Raw genomic sequence first — 20,977 nt, 5'->3', positions numbered from 1 at the left:
TATCACCTTGTCCCACCATGATGATAATGAACTGAACCTATGAACTTTAAGGGAGCCACCCCAATTAAATGTTTTCCTTTGTAAGAGTTGCTGTGGTCCTGGTGTCTCTTTACAGCAGTAGAAACCCTAAGACACCCATCTTGTCTCAAATTCTCCCCGATCTCTCATCTCCCTCCGACTGATCTGACCCCACGCAACCCTGTCAACCAATTCTGTCTGTGCCATGTTCCTTCTTACCCCTCAAACATTCCAAACACTCAAACTTTCTCAGAGTTAGACATATTGTACATACTATGTTGTATCTTGAGTTATTAGAATATGCAATGGCATTTATTGCAAATGAGCCTCCTCATTCTTTGCAATTGTATTATATTTCATAGGTGGCTAAACCACACTTGATGAAACAGTCTCTCATTTGACGGACATTTATATTGCTTCTTGTATTTTTCTCTGTGTGACTGTGTCTGCAGAACAAATTAAAGGCACATGCCACCACACATGGCTTCCTACTTCTCACCATTCACAAAAATCAACGTAAACCACAGGTCTAAGTATAACATAGGGAAAGCAGACAGAAGTTACAAACAGGCAGCTAGTAAGAAACTTATCAAGACTTTACATATAAAAAGATATTCAGTGTCGTGCAAATAAAGCTGAAAAGATACTGATAAGCAGTTAATGTATCTGATTTATGAAGATCAAGGGTTTAACAGCTCCTTGCATGGTTGATCAGTCATTGCAGGGGGACAGACACTAAAATGAATACAGTATCTTATATAGCGATTAGGCAAATAACTATGAAAAGTGTAAATGTACATATTCCCTAACTTAGAAAGGCTGTTTGTTGTTAGTGATTGTGCTGGCACACATAACTTGTGCTAACCAGCAGGTCTCTAATTGAACTTAAGACCCTCCCAACAACAGGGAAACCATGCCTGGTACTGAAAACCTACTCCTCAGGGCCAGTGAAGTCATGGATCTTGGAGGAAAATCTCCAACCAGCACAATCTCTAGTACTACCTTTTAAAGAAGGTTTTCTTTTTTCTTGTTTTCTGTGGAAGAGTGTTTTGCCTACGTGTCACGTGCATGCAGTGCCTAAAGAGGCCAGAAGAGGGCATAGGAACCCTTTGCTTACTACATAGTCCAGGCTAGCCTCAAATTCAGGGTCCTCTTGCCCCGGCCTCACCAGTTACTGGATTGCCACCGTCTGCCACCATGGCTAGCAGTACAGTGCAATTTTAAATTTAAAATTAATTAGCATATTGATTATAGTATTTAGCTGCAAAGTGTTAAAATGGCCCAGACTAATATTAATGAGATGAGTAAGAGAAGCTTTCCATACTATAGGTAATGACTTTTCTGCTCTATTTCAGTTAAGATAGAACGTTATTGGTGCTGGTATAGAAAATCTTGATTTCTCTTATACTTGATCCAAGTATCAATTCCTGACAGATTTAAATATCAAAAGCAAAACTTTAAAGCCCAATAGATGTGAATATTTTTCATATTTTCATAAGGAGTTTATAAAACATAGCCAAGTGCTAAATCTATAAGAATATTATAATAAAATTTATTATTAAATTGACAGTTGCTCTACGTCAGCGTTAACTTGTGAAGAGTGGAAAGGCACATGTGTCTTGTGCTGTGGTTTGGCATGTTGGATATATGTTGTTCTCCTGTGCTTTCTGTTTGTCATTTCAGTGCTTCTTGTGTTTGGATGTTCATGTCTTCCTCGGACTGGGGAAATTTCTCCTGTAATTTCACTGGAGACTCTATGCTGTAGTATTTATCTTCACTCCTCTATCTCATGAGTTCTTAGATTGGGTCTCTTGATTGGGTCTTAGAGTTCCTGGTCATTTGGGTCATACTTTTTTCTGTTTATTTTGTAAAATATGGGATCTGGAGAGATGGCTCAGTGCTTACGAGTACTTGTTGGCTCTTCCGGATGACCTGAGCTCAGTTCACAGTGCCCACATCAGGTGACTCACAACAGGATATAACTCCAGCTCCAGGGATCCAGTGCCCTCTTCTGGTCCCATGGGCACCTGCACACACATGGCATACTCAGAGATACATACCATACACATAAATAAAAAATAAAAATGCATGTGGAGGTCTGAAAACAAGGTTTTGGAGTCGGTTACCACTTTGTATAGAAGTGTGAAGGTCTGAGTTTGATTTCCAGCAGCAAACAGAGACCAGGCATGGTGGCACACACCCAGAAGCCCAGCACTGGGAAAGTGGAAACAGTGGGGTCCCTGGGGTGGGCTGGCCAGCCAGTCAGGTTGAATGAGTGAACTCCAGATTCAGTGAGACATCTTGTCTCAGAAAATAAGGCAGAGAGTGATTGAAGAAGACCCTTGATAAAGACCTGTGACCTCCATCTGTGTGCACACCCATGTGCATGTACTCTCACATCCACTCATGCATATGCACAGAGAAGCATTGCAGGGACCCTCTGTTTAAATAACCAAGCTTATTCTTAGAGGATGGAGGATGTGCAAAATACAGTCATGATAGTCATCTGCTCCAAAAGTTGAATACTGCTTAGATTTTTTTCTTGTTTAGTAAAGAACTTTGTACCAATTTAGAACATTTTGAAAAGAAAATAATGGTTGATTGAGTCACATGACCAGGAAGACTAAGTCTCTGGTCTGGACTAAGTGATATGGTCCGAATAAAACAAAACACGTGACTGGAATGTCCCAATTACATTTGAGAGTTGAGAGGTGCCTGTTTCCTGGTGTTTTGAGATAATTAACTAAAGTAATCGATACTTGGTTCAACAGGTGGGTTTTCAGAGAAGTCAAGCGAATGGAGCTCAGAAGAGGAGGAGCCAGTGAAGAAGGCAGGACCTGTCCAAGTCCTCATTGTCAAAGATGACCATTCCTTTGAGTTAGATGAGGCCGCGCTGAACCGGATCCTTCTCTCGGAGTCCGTCAGAGACAAGGAGGTGGTTGCTGTGTCTGTTGCTGGAGCCTTTAGAAAAGGAAAGTCTTTCCTCATGGACTTCATGCTGCGGTACATGTACAACCAGGTAGGGAAGGGCGTCTAAAACATTTCCTTCCTGTGCCTCTTCCATGTCACATTCTTATTAGCACTGAGTATTTCTGTTTCTATTACTATGTGTGCCTTGTGTAAAGGCTATGGCAGGCTAATTTCTGCTATTATGTGTGCCTCGTGTAAAGGCTATGTGCAGCCATTCCAACCTCAGTGCTTTGGGAACAGACTACACATGATTTTATTTGGAAGCTACTGTGCTGCATTTACCTGAAGATATAACTTACTTTTTACTCTTTTAAAAATTAGCACTAGCATAGTGATATAACTATGAATTTTACATGTAGTATTTAAAATGTCAAGTAGGTTTCACTATAAACTTTTCTTTTTAATAACTTCCCCACAATGTTTGTGATGACATCCTTAAATATGAGGCAAATTTTAAGGAATTTCATAGTGAGCACTTGGGTGCCGACACCTCTATTATTCCACAGACATTAATGTTCCTGATTTATCATGTATGCCGTATGTACTCATTCTTCCTAGTCATTCATCACTCCATGATATTAAAAAACTTCAAATTAAATTGCTAACATCAGTGTACTTTCTCCACGTTTCCATATAAATCATATATTATTCTCATAGCTTTTGTTTTTAAATACAATCTATATGGAGAAACACAAATATTAAAGTGCATCTGTTTATTTTTATAAATGCGTATCCCTATGCAGTCCACAACTCAAAACAGAGACCACCATTCTCTAGAAAGTTCCTTCACAACCTTTGCTAGTCCGCTCCCACTTTGTCCTGATCCCAGAGGCAACTGATAGTGTCTGACAAATCATGTGATACAAAAATGTGACTTCTAAGGACCTCGGCTATACCAAATGCAGAAGGATGGATGGGAAATTAGAACAAGGCTAGAGGCTGGCATCCCCCCCTCCCCCCAGTGAATTCCAGTGCAGACATGGAGTTTTGAAGTAAAAAAGCTATATCACCCAAAGAATTTTATATTCTGAAGCACTAGATAGGTTGAGGCAGAAGAATTACAAGTTAAGAATTAGCCAGCCGGGTGTGGTGGCACACACCTTCAATCCCTGTACTTGGGAAACAGAGACAGGTGGATCTCTGTGAGTTTGAGACAAGCCTGGTCTACAAAGCAAGTTCCAGGACAGCCAGGGCTGTAGCAAATTCCAGGCCAGCCTGAGCCACAAGACAAGACTGTCACAAAAGGGCTCTGGACTGTGTATTCATAGCACTTTTTTAGTTTGATCTTTTAGGTATGAGGTATTTTAAGACAACTTTGAGGCTAACCTTTAGCTTTAGTTCAAACAAATGAGGAACAGAAATACTAAGAAAATTCAGGCTTTGAAAGCAAGTAAGACCATTTTAAGTCCTGATTTCTAGCACAGCAAAGGTGTTTTGGTACTTCACATAGATGGGTCATTGATATACATTCTATTCAAGTCAAGTTGCCTGTGGTAAAGAGTGCTTGCTTGGATCCCATTTTTCTTTGTCTCCACCTCGTGGAGCATTAACAATGAGAGACAGAATGTGAGCACTGGCCGTGCTGTTCCCTGCAGAAGGGCAGGCATCAGGGTTAGTGTTAGGGTTAGGGCATCACAGACCGTGTGGACCTATTCTAGTGCGGACCTATTCTAGCCCCTCTTCTGCACATACAACTGTCACTCATGTTAGAATGGCAAAACTTGATTTTAAATGGGGAAAACTATGTTCTTTTTAGCAGGAATATTGTTAACTTTATTTTATGCCTGAAACATAGTATTCAATATTTAATCATTAAAGATATGATGAATGCGTGCCTGAATGCATGAAACAAGCTAAATTTTCAGTCTTCCAAAGTCACTATTTATGGATATAGCCCTTGTCTTTCAAAGTTATTTTTCTGGGATAGAACTTTTATAATATTATTTTCCTCAGTTAATGTTGCAGTAATGTTATTTTCCTAATTCATAGCCATCACAATTTATCCATTGAAATATACTTCCCAGCTGTTTTTGTATGTAGCATATTTTGATTAATTTAAATATCTACATTGACTAGTTAGTATCAATTGACTCCTTGCATTGTGTCAGGCACCAAGGAAGATACCAAAGAAGACAGCATTTATATACTAAAGCCTGTTATGGTTTGGATAAGGAGGCAGAATCAAGGCATGTGAAAAAAATGCAAGCAATGCTCAGCTCTGAATGGACACCTATATCACACACCTGCCTTCCAGAGCTTCTGAATCATTGTAGAAGAGAGGCTAGAAAGCATTTAAAAGCCAGACACGGTGAATGAATTCAGGGAAACAGTGTCTTTCAAACACAACATAGCAGTCACATGAACTCACGGAGGCTGGGACAACACACACAAGACCTGTGCAAGTGCAAGCCATCCCACATCTCAACATGGAGGGGGAAGTGGGCACAAAAACCACCCTAGCAAGGAGCTGCTGACAGTTGGTAGGTTGGTAGGGGAAGTTGAAGGGATGAGTATGCTGTTTGCAATGAACAAAGAGTACATCTTCCATGGAGTGGATCTTATATTGGAAATGAAAATGTAAGACTGAGTAGCACAGATGGTGCAGCCCATTATTATGCTTTTTATGAGGATCTAAAATCGCTTTATAGAATAAGACAGGATGTAACACACACACACTCCACCCAAGGCTCAGCCATCATTGCGGAAGATGGGGTGGGAAGATTGGAAGATCTAGAGGCTGTGGATGACTACAAGGAGACTTTTCTGGATACAAAAGGGGCAGTTTGCCCTTGTGAACTAGCTCATGGCTGCATGAACTGTGCATGCTCAAGCCAGACACAATCCCAGCACAGACGCAGGCGGTGGTCATCTCACCCCAGCTGACGAACTGTTGGTAACTGGTGTCTGTCAGGAGGAGGAGGGTTAGGTTTCTTTAAGGGTGGTACCCCTGCCAGGTCAACCATGCTCTCATGGATGGCTGCACAATCAAGAGTGCGTTGGCAGCCCTCACTGGTTGTGTGTTTGTCTGTTTGTTTTCATGAAGACACACACACAGGAGGGTGGGTATGGAGTGGGTAGTGCATCTGGGAAGAATTGGGGGAGGGGAATGAATACGATCAAGATATTGTGTATAACATTTTCAAAGAATTAATGAAAATATTTTTAAAGATAAGATATAACAAAATTATATTTTATACTAGTTTGTGTAGACTTACTAATTCAACTAGTCTACTCTCCAATTTCTCTGCATTTGTAAAGTTTTGTAATTTAGTTTATACAAGGCTTTTAGCTAAAGGATTATATAGTGAGGTCTTCCAAAAACTAATAATTTATCCCCACAACAGATATCAAAGTGAGTATAGCTACTATTACCCAAGGTTAGGGTGAAAATTTGCAAAATCTAAGTGATTCTTTGTATTTCTTGTCTCACCTGATATTAGTTCTGACATAATTTTCACTTTAGTTCTTCTTCTTTTGAGTTATCAAATCCCTCTTGTATCTGTTCCCTTCTGCCCCTCCCCTCTGTCCAGGCCCTGGTTCAGGCCCACAAGCATATTTTGGCTTTTATAATAACCTACTTTTTGGTCCTTCCTGCCGTTCATCATCTCACTAGCTCTTTACTCCCTCTAGAATAATCTTTCCCTCACAGTTGTGATGGTGATTCCCTCTGTGTCTTCCTCACTCCCTTTGCCTGCAGGATAAACATCTGTATTGGGCGCCTTCCTGGGCCTTTAGAATCTGGCAGTCTAACCTCTCTGCTTGCCGGTCTTCTCCCCCACAACCTCTGTACCAGAGCATTTGTCTGTGACCTTATGTGTGCAACTCCTCCCTTCCTGACTCCTCCTCCCTTCCTGACTCCTCCTCCCTTCCAGACTCCTCCTCCCTTCCTGACTCCTCCCTTCCTGACTCCTCCCTCCCTTCCTGACTCCTCCTCCCTTCCTGACTCCTCCTCCCTTCCTGACTCCTCCTCCCTTCCTGACTCCTCCTCCCTTCCAGACTCCTCCCTCCCTTCCTGACTCCTCCTCCCTTCCTGACTCCTCCTCCCTTCCTGACTCCTCCTCCCTTCCTGACTCCTCCTCCCTTCCAGACTCCTCCCTCCCTTCCTGACTCCTCCTCCCTTCCTGACTCCTCCCTCCCTCCTTTCTTTCCTTTGCTCTTTCTTGACTTCTTATTTCCTGGATTGTCTTCTCCAGGCTGTTCACCTGGCTAGTTCTCAAACAGGCTTCTGACATTACCTTCTCAATAAGTCTTATCTCATCAAGAATTAGTTGTTCCAGAGAGATAGTTTAGTGGTTTAAGAGTACTTACTGCTCTTCCAGAGGACCAGAGTTCAAGTCCCAACACCCATGTCAGGCAGCCCACAACCTCCTGTAACTCTAGCTAGAGGGGATTCAACACCCTCTTCTGGCCTGCAGGGGCACCTGCACACATATATGTATACTCACACCAGACACACATACACATAAATGAATGAATAAGTGAATCAGTTGTTCCATTTCCCATGTTATGTTTCCACTTATACTTTATATACATTTCCATCCTGACATATACATATATATTATACACATGTGTATGTGTATAAATTGTAGTGATGTTAGCAACTAACATAAACTATAACAGATGGTTGCTCCTCTGTAATTACTTTTGAATAAATAAAATGACTGTATCAGTGTAACAGATATGCACACGCTTTTCCTTTTAATTTGAGTTATAAAAAAAGAAGCATCAAAAAAGATGAGAGGAAAAACCATACATGCATATCCAATTCTAATCATAGTCTTTATTAAATTTATAGGAATCTGTTGACTGGGTTGGAGATTACAATGAACCATTGACTGGATTTTCATGGAGAGGTGGATCTGAACGAGAAACCACAGGAATCCAGATATGGAGTGAGGTTTTCCTTGTCAATAAGCTTGATGGTAAAAAGGTATGACATTTTTTAAATAAAATTAAAATTTTAATTTCAATAGTAACTTTGAAAATGGTCTTTTGTTCTTTTCACATAATGCTACAGGGGTAAGAGAGGCATCTTACTGAATGATCCATGTCAAACTGTTTAGTGATCCCAGGAGACAAAAATCATAATGTATACAGAATAGCAGATAGCAAGCTGATATTTTTACATCGTCTCAATGTTATGATTTTATCCTAGGTTAACAGAGAATGTTAAAAATGACTGCACCCAGCAGCTATTGATATTTCTTGTGGCATTCATAGCACATGTAAGAAGTTACCTTTCAAGTATTCGTTGATAATAGATTCCTTTAGTTCTTCTGGTGTTAATGTCATGGTAACCTGGTACCCTGGCTGTTGTGTACAGTATCAGTGATGTACTCTGTTCACCTGTAGGTGGCGGTGTTACTGATGGATACTCAGGGAACCTTTGACAGTCAGTCAACTTTGAGAGATTCGGCCACAGTATTTGCCCTCAGCACGATGATCAGCTCAATACAGGTATGGAGTAAAATAAACCTATCTGTAGATGTTTCTTAACTAAAATTTATGGGTAGTGTTTCTACATACACATGGCGATGAGACAAAGATCATGGCAAATCATAGGTGTTGCTCAGTTAACTGCCAGGAATAGTTATTGTTACTGTAGTCTAATTACTGATGAGTTTCTAAATTGGCTGCTTTAGTCCAAAATAGCTTTAGTATTGTTACTTTTTCTGTTAGAGTTTACAATACATTAAATAATATTAAATTTTATAGCTAGGGATGTAGATCAGCTGGTAGTGTCTTTGTCTTGCATTTACAAGGTCCCGGGTTCAATCCCCAGCACCATATAAACCGGGTATGGCGGGGAATGCCTGTTGTCCCAGTACTGAGGAGATAGAGGCCAGAAGATCTTTGGTTATGCAGTGAGTCTGAGGCCAGCCTGGGCTACATGTGACCTTGTCTCAGAGCTGATATGCTGAGGTCAATCTCCATAACACTAAAGTGGAAGGAGAGAGCAGACTCCACAGAGCTACCCTTTAACCAACACGCATAGCTCATGGCTCCCTTCCCCGACACACACACACATCCCTCACACAGACAACAGTAATAAATAAATCATTGGTGGAAGTGTTTCTAAAATGTGAAAGCTATGTATGTTCATAGCTTTAAAAAACAGTTTATACTTATGTGTAAACTGTGTTTTTAAAGCTTTTTAATTCCCTTTCTTTTGCTCTTTCCTTTCTGTTTTTAGAAGTATTATTGGGCCAGGCAGTGGTGGCGCATGCCTTTAATCCCAGCATTCAGGAGGCAGAGGCAGGCTGATCTCTGTGAGTTCAAGGACAGCCTGGTCTACAGAGTGAGATCCAGGACAGGCACCAAAACTACACAAAGAAACCCTGTCTGGAAAAAAACCAAATAAACAATAAATAAATAAATAAATAAAATAAAAAAAAAAAAAGTACTGTCTGCCGGGCGGTGGTGGCGCAGGCCTTTAATCCCAGCACTCGGGAGGCAGAGCCAGGCGGATCTCTGTGAGTTCGAGGCCAGCCTGGGCTACCAAGTGAGTCCCAGGAAAGGCGCAAAGCTACACAGAGAAACCCTGTCTCGAAAAACCAAAAAAAAAAAAAAAAAAAAAAGTACTGTTGGGCAGGGTGGGGGATTGTAGACTTTCTAAATTATCCTGAAAGTCTGTGGAGGGCTTTACCATACAGAGACAATGTATGGCTGAAAAGATTTTAAGGACTGCTGTTAGATGTTTTCTGTCTGTTGATGACAGCAGGGAGTGGAGGTATAGAAGAAACAAAGCAGGTCTTTTTTGTTTTGTTTTGGTTTTTGAGACAGGGTTTCTTTGTGTAGTCTTGGCTGCCCTGGAACTTGCTCTGTAGACCAGGCTGCTGGCCTCGAACTCACAGAGAGGTCCACATGCCTCTGCCTTCTGAGTGGGGCCACCACCACCCAGCTCTTTTTTTTTTTTTTTTTTTTTTGAGGCAAGATGGCTTGTAAAAGTGGGAAAGCCAAAACAGAGTGAGCCAGTCCAGTCCAGGCTGTGATCATATGCAGATGGAGTAATGGAGCTAGTGAGCAGACAGACAGACAGACATTCTGTGTGATCACTGCCCAGACAGGTACCAAGGAAGAGGGAGGGTGAACTGAATTTCTAAGAAAATGAATTGAAAAGAAAAGTTATAGTTATAACCCATGATTGATGCTTTAAAAAAATCTACTTCTTGGGGCCGGAGAGATGGCTCTGAGGTTAAGAGCATTTGTTGCTCTTGCAGAGGACCTGGGTTCAGTTCCCAGCACCCACATAGTGGCCCACGGCCATCCATAGTTCTAGTTCCAGGGGATCTAACTCTCTTCTAACCTCTGCAAGCACCCGGCACACATGTGCTGTACACACATGCATACAAACAAAATGTTCTTACACATAAAGTAAAAGATAAAGCTAACAAGGAATTTTTTATAAGATTGGCACAAGAAAGCTATCCATAAAATACAGGTTATTCTTGTAATACAAAAACCTGCTGCTTCAGTGAATCTTTGAAGTACCAACCCAAAATCTATTTCCTTTAAAATCAATAGGAAAGATCATTGCACAAGCCAATTAAAATCAGTTTAACTTTGTTTTTAACATTCATTATTTAGTATTTATAGTTGACCTGAAAACATTGACTCTTTTCATAAAGTCTGTTAAGTAATGACTATTTTAAATTAATATCTGAGAAATTGTATTATTTAAGTAAGTACAAGAAGGAGACTGTTTGTGTTAATATGTAAACACATAAACAACCTCAATTTTATCTTTGAAGTTACTAATGTTTATCAGCTCAAGTAAAGGAGAAAAGCAGTTTTGTCTTAAGGCTCTGCTGGATGTAGAAGAGCAACAAGGCAGCAGCAGAGTGTGAGCCTGGCCTTCCAACCTGACTCCTGTGTGGAGGGACTTGCTGCAGACAGAAATCAGTCAGCGAGTTATGAAGAGTTCATTTCAATTTTCCAGTTGGACAGGACAGCCCACTTCTGCAACCCCTGCTTCTTGGGAGTTTGAGGCAGGAGGACTACAACTTTGGGCAACATGATGAAACCTTCTCTCCAAATAAAAAGGGCTTGCGGTGTCACACTGTGAAACCAAACAGTCCCCCAACACACACATTTTCCGTGGATGTTGCTCAGGGTTAGATGGATACTCACTTGGTGTACTTTGAAGAGAGATTATTAAATAGGCCCATAAAATAATAGTAATATTTGGATTCTGCAGCGAGTGACTCCTGTATCTGTCTAACATTTTTATGCTCATTGCGCATTATTCATTATCTGTCAAGCTCTCTTTACTCCTCCCTTGGGGTCTCGTAACTGTGTGTAAGAGAGTTGATTGTGTAATAACTGACGTCTATGGAAACCGAATGATGAAGTGATGCTGATCATATTCTCATCTGACTCCTTATCCCTAATCAAGGTGTACAACTTATCCCAGAATGTCCAAGAGGACGATCTTCAGCACCTCCAGGTAAAAGCATGTTTTGTGTATCTGGTGCTCTTTTAGACACGCAAACCAGAATTTTGGGGATTCTCAGACATATGACCACAAGGGTCATCCTGTTGCCAGGTCTCTTGTCTAGTTTTGTCTGGCTATGTTCTTTCAGTTTTCATGTTCTTTTGTTTCTAAACGTGCTTGCTCCCAGTGCTAAATACATGAACATATATGGAAAATCAAAGTGGACAAAGAGCGGGCGGTGGTGTTACACGCCTTTAATCCCAGCACTCTGGAGGCATAGGCAGGCAGATCTCTGTGAGTTCCTGGCTACTCTGGTCTACAAGTGAGTTCTAGGACAACTAGGGCTGTTACACAGAGAAACCCTGTCTTGAAACAACGACAACAACAACAAAGAAGAGGACAAAGAGTCTTGAGTATAAAGAGTCTCTAAGCCGGGCGGTGGTGGCGCACGCCTTTAATCCCAGCACTCGGGAGGCAGAGCCAGGCGGATCTCTGTGAGTTCGAGGCCAGCCTGGGCTACCAAGTGAGTCCCAGGAAAGGCGCAAAGCTTCACAGAGAAACCCTGTCTCGAAAAACCAAAAAAAAAAAAAAAAAAAAAAGAGTCGCTAAATTGCAGTGTCAAAATCTTAAGATGGCGGATTTGATAATTTGTTGGTACGATGTCTGTTATATGCTAGACTTTGCCCCTTGTGGCTCAGAACTGGTAGAGAAGGCCTGAGGACAACTCAGAATTGGACTTGAGCTATGATCTGAAGGAGCCTTTGGTGGTACCTAATCTATTCTTGGTGTTTTTTAGATGAGGGAAGTGGGGATGCCAAGATAAGAGCCTTGCTGAGGCTCCCATGGCTAGCTGATGGGATAAGAACCGTTGTCTGGGTCCTGTGTTCCTTCCAGTCTCCAACACAAGAGTGGATGTTTTCTAGAGAGTTTTCTCGTGTGTGCAGTCCCATTCTCCTCTGACTCAGCACGTGTTGCTCTGGAGCAGACGGCAAAGCTTCTGTTTCTCTGATAGCTCTTTCTACGTGTTTTACATACAGTTTACCTAGCGTGTGTATCAGATCCGTGCCGTGAAAGGTGACACTTTGATAGATATTAAGGACAGTAGAGCAGAGTAACCCGTAGCATTGGAAATGTCACTGGGAGTCCTCCAGTGTTACTACCTGGCACAGTTTGGTATCTCACACTGACCATTTATGACAACTAGGTGATACATAGAATAATCGCTAGGTGAATTTCCATAATGAAAGCAACTACTTCTTTGGCAAATGTCATACCCCAGTCAGTTACTTTCCTAACGACAGCATGGTGCCATTGCATACTGGCTTCTTTAAGTATGTCTACAGAAGGACTAATTTTTGGCAGTGATGCTGAGTGTATTTTGATCATTTCAATTTTTTTCCTGTAAATGACAATACGTTGCTCTGAAGTGATTTTGAATTCAAGTGATGTCAGTACACAAGTCTGCTCAGTGCACCGTCCCTAGACCTGTTGCCTTTTAGACATAGCGAGACTTTGAGCTCATCGCTCGAAAGGAGTGTCTATTAGTTACCCTTTGCCCTGCAAGGGCGGCAGCATGAGGCTGGGGTGCTACTGTAAAGGAGTGTGGGCAAGGGGGGATTCTAGGTCAGCACTCTTCCCCAACTCCAAGAAGTCTTGTTAGTCCAGTGTGTGAAAGGAGCTTGTCCTGTGTCATGTGGGGCAACATCTAACCCGTCTGGATGACACCAGAAACCTCACCAGTCCTCTCCACAGGCCTGGGCTCACCGAAATCTTACCTTTGTTAAAACAAAAACTCTCATTGTTGTGCTTTATGTTCTTCATTGTAAGCAATAAAAAATAAGAGAAGACAGTACATCTGTTACTAAAGCCAAATGCCTAATTTTTTGCTTTGTTTTTCAAGACAGGGTTTCTCTGTGTAGCTTTGCGCCTTTCCTGGATCTTGTTCTGTAAACCAGGCTGGCCTCGAACTCACAGAGATCCGCCTGCTTCTGCCTCCCGAGTGCTGGGATTAAAGGCGTGTGCCACTGCCCGGCTCAAATGCCTAATTGTGTAACTCGGGTCATTGTAGCTCTAAATTTCCTGGGCTACAGCTTTTGTAAAGGGACCCCAGATGTACTGTGGCCCTCTAAGCAATGTAAGTTCTGCTTTGGAAGGTCATTCCACATGCGCTTCCATCCTACAGTTGTTTGTATCAAAGACATGAGTTTTAAGGCTGGGGTCTACCTTTGGAGCAAGTGCTTAGCACTCGGTGCTCAGTTGCTTGCACACACGGAACATATACACATGGAAAAGAAAGAGGGATTGCTTTAAAGTAGAAGTTTCTTCTTAAAATGTAACGTAGTCTTGAATTTTAGCTATGTAATTACTGTATCTCTGTTTTATATAATTAGTGCTTGTTTCCTGAAGATTCCTGTGTAATCATGATACTGTAGCATTCTGTTACAGCTGGGGGAAATGAGCAGAAGAAACCCAATAAGTCAATGAATCTCCATCTTTCTCCCCCTCTCCCTCCCCATCCCTTCTCTCTGACCCCCCCAGCTTTTCACTGAATACGGCAGACTAGCGATGGAAGAGACATTCCTGAAGCCCTTCCAGGTAGGTGAAAGTTGAGTGACAGAAAAGTCTTACTGGATTTTTGTGGAATCTGTAATTGTGATTTTCATCAAGGTCATGTTTCTTTCCTTGATTTATTTCATTCAAGAAGCATTTGAGGTCAGTGTGGTGGTACATGTCTTTAATTCCAACACTAGGGAGGCAGAGGCAGGAGGATTTCTATGAGTTCAAGGAGGGTAGATTGCTGTGAGTTCAAGGCAGGTGGAGCTCTGTGAGTTCAAGGCCAGCCTGATGCACATTGGGCATTCTAGGCCACCCAGGGTTGCAGAGTGAGGAAGAAACTGTCTCACAGGAAGAAAGAGAAGGCATTTTAGATTCCTGTTCTAAGCTAGTTGAGATGAAGAAGAGCTAGAAGTAAGCAGTAAAAACATGTCTTAGACATTGGCTCATGTGAGCATATCAGTTTTTCCCTGAATTCAGCCCTGAATGTCACAGAAGACAGTTGATGCGTTTACCAAGCATGGAACCTAAAACAACCAACCTGGGGGAGTAAGAGTCAGTTGCAAAGTCCAGCAGTTGGCTGTCACCAGGGTGGAAACTGGGGGAGAGGCTGGAGTGCCCCTTCTTACATAGTAACATCTCCATTGCCTGAGTGTAACAGCAACCAGCCTGGCTGATGGTGGTGTGCCCATTGTGTCGGGTTTCTATGGACTCACTTGTCATCCCCTCAGCAATCAGACTATTGAAACATCAGGTCCGAGAATTAGAAACTTCCCAGGAGTCCCTTGCTGAGGAAGGAAAAGATTGATGACGTAGTGCCAGCCAGAAGAGGAACTGGCCTCTCAGGAAGAGATTTCACACAGTTCTGGCAACTTCTTGGACCACCTTGGGCACTGATAGTCAAGGTAGTGGTAGGCCAGTGACAGGCAGGACCGTACTTTGCCAGAATTGTTTAGTTGTGCGTAGCTCTTGCTGTACTTAAACCTAACCTCATCTCGGTACTCCCCCAAATAGACTTGGGGTCGGGGTGGGGACACTGGACCTGCTCCTTTGTTCCCTTCCCAGTGTAGCCACATCAAGTACGTCTGTCTTCTCTCTGTTTTGTCTCTTTTTCTGGCATGTTGAGAGGATGGGTGGCTGCAGACTTGCCCTGAAGACTCCAGTCATGCTGGGGTCAGCAGCGTTAAGGAAACCTTTGAGCTTGGATTAAGTGCTGTCAGTCAGCAGTTTTCACACTATGTAAAAGTTAACTCCTTCAGCCAGAGCTTGTCAGAGGAAGCCATAGCTCTAGGTATGCTTAACACCCAAGTGAGGGGATATGAGCCCACAGGAAAAACAATTTAAAAAGGGCAGCGTAAGTGAGAAGCTCTTGTGGCAGACAGTAGACTAAGATGAGCTGTCTGTTTTCTGTTGCCCAGTGACAAATGATGTTAAACCACTAACTCCCTTGTGAGAGTGGGGATGAGGGTGGCTTCAGTTTGTAGATTTGACTTGGAGCTCTCCTATCAAATGCATTCAAGATGTCCAGAAGATATTTCCCTGAAGATGTAAGTGGAGGACTCTTTAGGAGGAGTCTAATCTGGCCCCTGACACCCAGGCAAGAGGCAGAGGAGGTGGTGAGGGCGAGAACAAGAGCACTCCTGATTTACAGTCTTCAGCGTGGTCCACGGCACTTTCTGCGCTCCTGGGTTTCATCGCTTTGGTGATAGTTGAAGTGTTGAGTGGTAATTGCAATATTGCTTTGACCTGTCTGCTCTCAGGACTGCTGATTCTAGACTGAATTCTAGAAAGGGACCTTAAGTCTTGCCAGCAGGTGTCACTGCTCCTGACACATAGACCAACATGAAGATTAACTGACAGATAGACAGACAGGCAGGCAGGCAGACAGACGAACGGGAGAAAGATAGATAGATAGATAGATAGATAGATAGATAGATAGATAGATAGATAGATAGATAGATAGATAGATAGGTACATAGGTACATATGTACATACGTACATAAATATATACATACATACATAGATGCATAGATACATAGATAGATGACAGACAGACAGACAGGAATTATGTCTTTGGTTAAAAAAACTGTCAGTGACCTAAAAACAAATAATAGGGAAAACTTTTGCGATTGCTACTTGGTAGTGGACCATGTTGACGTTGTGAAATGTCAGTGAAAAGAGAGTTCGGGGTGAAATGGCTGAGTCACGTAAGTGCTTGCCACATTAGTTTGAAGACTTTTGAGTTTGATCTCTGGCAACAGTTGTCAAAAGTCAGGCATAGTGGCACATACCTGTAATCCCAGCTGCCTGGGACCCCACCTCTACCCCACCTCCCACCCCCACCCCATAAGCCTCATGGCCTGTGTGGAGGGTGTGGGGGGAATGATCCTCATAAGAGGTGAAAAATCAAACTCAGGACAATGCCATCTTTGCAGACTCTGGGTCATGCCTTCCAGAGACTGACCTTGTGGTTTACTTTTCTTTTTTTTTTTTTTTTTTTTTTTGGTTTTTCGAGACAGGGTTTCTCTGTGTAGCTTTGTGCCTTTCCTGGGACTCACTTGGTAGCCCAGGCTGGCCTCGAACTCACAGAGATCCGCCTGGCTCTGCCTCCCGAGTGCTGGGATTAAAGGTGTGCGCCACCACCGCCCGGCGGTTTACTTTTCTTATACACTTAAACATAGAAGAACTTGTAACCTGTGACCTTTACAACAAGAATGAATTCTATTGGCTGATAGAGCTCAGGGATAGGGCCCAGGGGAAGGATCTGTGATAAGCATAAGAATAGAGTCTATTGATGGAGGATTACTGATCCTCCAGTTCTAGAGGATCCAACATCCTCTTCTGGCCTCCCTGGTAACTGCATGCACATGATACACAGGCATAAATGCAAATAAAAACATTCATATACATAAAATTAAAAAAACCCAAAAAACTCACAGTTTTGACTGAATGAGTCAACAATGACACCTTAAACTAGTATGGGTTTTTAATATGTTTGAAATTGAAATGAGAAACTTATGAAGTAGTAAAGTAATATCCAAAGCCTTTTAATAACATTTGAGATTAAAGCAACTAAATTCAAAACAAAAAGATACTATGCTGTATATCATATAATTAAAATGGAAGATGCAAATATATAATACATGTATTATACATGTATATAGTATAATACATAATATAACAAGACGCTCAGGACATAGAACATTAGTGACATAATTCACACTTAGATTAGGAAAAAAACGTATGAATGAGGCTGAAGAGATGGCTCTGCAGTTAAGGACGCTGGCTGTTCTTCCAGAAGATTCAGGTTTTATTCCCATTGTGTACATGATGACTCACAACCATCAGTAATGCCAATTCCAGGGGAGCTGATGCCCTCCTATGGCTCCTGTGGGCACCAGACCCTAGAGTGACACACAGACATATATGCAGGCAGAACACCCATGCACATAAAATAATAAAAAGAAATAGAAAATAACAGCATAAAATAGCTTTTAAATGATATTTCACTTTACTTAACAAATTGTCATAACTGTTTGTTGCAAGCCCCAAGAAGTCAGCTCTAAGCAATGTAACAAACAGATCTACAGATTACTGTCTGTAGTAAGAGATAAAATCACTGGGCAGCGGTGGCGTGCATATACCTAGCACTCAGGAGGTAGAGGCAGGAGGATCTCACATCTTAAGTATGATAATCCAACAGGAACCACTTGGTGAACATGTTTATGCTATAAACAACACGGTTCTTTACATTAACTTCACTATGACTTTAGAAGGTGTAATTGAAAAATGACAATATTTTCCTTTGATGGAAACCTAATTTCCAGTTCCTGAGAAGCTGGTGAGTCTTGGTCAGATGTAGTGGGAGATTGAGCTCCATATTACACTGCTGGGAATGTCGCTTCCTTGGTCATTTGAGCTTTCCTGAGCCATCCCTGGCTCCACACTGATCTGACTGGATGAGCACATCCTTGGCTTTGGATCTGCATGGCTACTTGTGGGTGTTTTCTAGATCATCAGGTGTTATTTGAAGTTCATTCTAAATACACGTTCAAGCAAGTCTGAGTTTTTCTAATGCTCTCTGGTAAATGCAGCTATCAGTTTCTTGTGACTCTCGGAAAGGCTCGTTTCCCATTGTGTGGCTCTGTGTCCTCTTAGGGGCTAGTTACTCATAACCTCTCAGGCTGGGTGGAGGGCGTTTCACTCTGCCACGTGGCAATAACAGTGTTTATCATTGAACCCCCCTGAAGAGATCTTCCCTTAGGCTGGAATATGGACTTCAAGGTACCCTGTGGTTTGCCATTAAATGCTCTCCTTGGCTATAGCAATCCAAGAACTTATTATTTAGCCATTTTATACCCTCTAATTATGTAGGTTACAAAGAAATAGAAAATATTCCCCAATTGATTAACATTGTCAGTTGGGTCAATGTTTTAGATAGTGATACATGTCTGTATGGTAGGTGTGTTTAGTAGGCCAATCTATAAAACTCATATAGCTGTCAATAAAGTTAAATTGTTTAGTGGCCATGGTATTTCTAAACCCCGATCTCTTTAGGCCAGAGCTGTAAATTTATCTGCTGACTTCTGGGCCTTTCTCAGCCTGGTGACCTGAGATAGATGGGAAGTGCTGGCAGAGTTATGATGGAATGGCTAGCAGAGAAGAGCTGGAGCTGTATGACATCCACAGCCTTGGTGATGTATGCAGGCATCCTTCATAAACACCCAAAGTAAATCATTTCAGTTTCAGCCAGGTGCAGTGGCACACGCCTTTAATCCCAGCACTCGGGAGGCAGAGGCAGGTGGATCTCTGTGAGTTCAATGCCAGCCTGGTCTACAGAGCAAGTTCCAGGATAGCCGGGGCTACACAGAGAAACCCTGTCTCAAGAGACCAAAATAAAAGAAAGAGAGAGAGAAAGAAAGAAAGGGAGGAAGGAAGGAAGGAAGGAAGGAAGGAAGGAAGGAAGGAAGGAAGGAAGGAAAAGAAAGGTAATTTCAGCATCATACCTCTTAACTTGTCCCTGTGCTGTGACAGGAAGCTGCACTGTCCAGGTCGTGCCTAAGCACAATATGGCTAAGGTCTGGTTCAACCCCTCTGCATACCCTGGCAGACCACATCTGCAGCAGGAAGGTCCCGAGAGATGGAATGCCATGTCTGTATACAGGTGGTCAATATAGTCAAGCTTTCTGGTAATAGGAAAATTAGAGGCATAAATCCTTGGGGAAGAAAAGCTTTCTTGTGTGTGAACTTTGCTTCCTCTCAGAAGCCTCTGTTTATTCCTGGGATGTGTAGCTGAGGCCCTTTGACATTTAGTCTCTTAGCACTCATCTCCTCAGCACAAGCACTTTACTTTCTCAGTTACTCTGTCCTAGTCTGTTCCACCGTTCGCTTTTCCTTTTGTGCAGAATATAGATCAAACCCAGGCCCTTACACACGGGGCAAGCTGTCTTCCCTGAGCTGCCTCCTGGTCCTCCCACAACACCCTTATTAACCGTCTTCATGGACTCAGATCCCGCCAGTGCTTTGGACATCAGAACAGAACTTACCCCTCTCCATTAGATAAAAGAAGTCCACACATCTGAGTGGAGATGTAGTGACTAGTGATCCAACCAGTTCCGGTGAGCTTTCAATGAAACTGAATGTCGTGTGTGTGTGTGTGTGTGTGTGTGTGTGTGTGTGTGTGTGTGTGTGTGTGTGTGTGTGAAGGATATACATGGCACAAACAATTAGAAATTGTCATAATTTCTCATTCATATCAGGCCTCTCTGCAATCAGGAATTATTTGACTCTAGTTGACTTAATTACATTCAAGGTCACTCTATTCCCATGATTTAAGATGTTTACTGGCAAAATTCCTTGGTAGTGATTCAAGCCACTTTGAGACAAAACATTCTTGGGCAAAAATCTGTGATAGTTGGAGCTGCCAACTAATGTCAGAGAAATACCTGACCTCACTGAGAAAAAGAGAGGTTACTGTCTGCCTGCTCGAGGTGGAAATTGATATGCAGTGGGACCAAGGAGGACAGCTTCCTGGGAAAGCTACCTACCCTACTTTTAGGTTCTGTCCAGAGAGCAATTTAGGTGACCCGAGAGCTACATGAATCTATCTGGCAACCCAGAATTGGGTCAAGGTTCAGGCCAAAGTTCTCTTGGTTTCTACATTTAGGTTATGGAATGTAACCACTGGACAAAGACGACAGCTGAACCAGGGCTTGTTTGTTCCAGACCCTGTGCAAAAGCATGTTTTATACGGTATTCAGATTAATGCTCACTGTGCTAGCATTATTACTTCTCATTTCTTTCTCTTTTTTATACAGTGAGGAAATGGCCAGAGTAATTTATAGACTTAATCCTGCTTATACATACTGTAGCAGTGCAGAGCTGATCTCTGCCCAGGCCGTAGGTCCAAAGTACTGGACCTAGCCACCACCTATTTCTCTTCCTGCTCCTATCCCTCAGCACTTGTTGAACTGTATTTATGATCTGGTATTTTAATAATCATATCCCACCTCATTAGTCACCTTACAGGTCTTAAGGGCAGAAACTTTGTAATTTGCTTTTTTTAGCTAGAGTACATATTCCCATCAAATCAGTTAAGCAGAAGGAGACATGCTAAGAGAAATAACTGTGGCTAGGGTCAGCCTGCCCCTCACCCTTGAACCACACAGCATGCTTCAACAGAAGACACACTGTAAGACCCGTACTACCCACTCTTGCCTCTGGAACCCACAAAACAAGGTCATCAGTTTGCTTTTCTCAGTCTTCCTGATAGGCTGGCTTTCCTGGGCTGTTGATTGAAGCAAGCTGTTGTTTATAGTCTCCAAATAATTTTTACTGCTCTTCTCTACCTGAAACTGAAGTCAAAACTGAAATTCATTGATTAAACACATTAAAGACTAGTTCATATATTTATTGGCCACTGATTCTAAATCAGTTTTTCTTTCAAAGGATATGATTAATTTCACATAATTTATAATGGATATGCACATAAATTTAGCATTA

At 42.2% G+C, this 20,977-nt stretch overlaps 1 protein-coding gene across 2 annotated transcripts in view; it reads left to right on the top strand.

Annotated features, from left to right (window-relative positions):
• The window catches only part of Atl1 (atlastin GTPase 1), an 80,096-nt gene that overhangs the window by 36,904 nt on the left and 22,215 nt on the right, over window positions 1–20,977 (top strand). For both annotated transcript variants that reach the window (XM_052739663.1, XM_052739662.1), the window contains exons 3-7: window positions 2,790–3,037; window positions 7,784–7,918; window positions 8,341–8,445; window positions 11,384–11,434; window positions 13,961–14,017. In XM_052739663.1, the coding sequence (XP_052595623.1) occupies window positions 2,790–3,037; window positions 7,784–7,918; window positions 8,341–8,445; window positions 11,384–11,434; window positions 13,961–14,017 (596 nt within the window). The remainder of the gene's footprint in view (window positions 1–2,789; window positions 3,038–7,783; window positions 7,919–8,340; window positions 8,446–11,383; window positions 11,435–13,960; window positions 14,018–20,977) is intronic.

The sequence above is a fragment of the Peromyscus californicus genome, unplaced genomic scaffold (assembly GCF_007827085.1).
Source record: "Peromyscus californicus insignis strain IS unplaced genomic scaffold, ASM782708v3 Scaffold_15__1_contigs__length_86483966, whole genome shotgun sequence".
In the NCBI taxonomy this organism is placed as follows: domain Eukaryota; kingdom Metazoa; phylum Chordata; class Mammalia; order Rodentia; family Cricetidae; genus Peromyscus; species Peromyscus californicus.
Note: the sequence above shows the minus strand (reverse complement) of the source record. Positions and strands in the feature narration are given on the sequence as shown.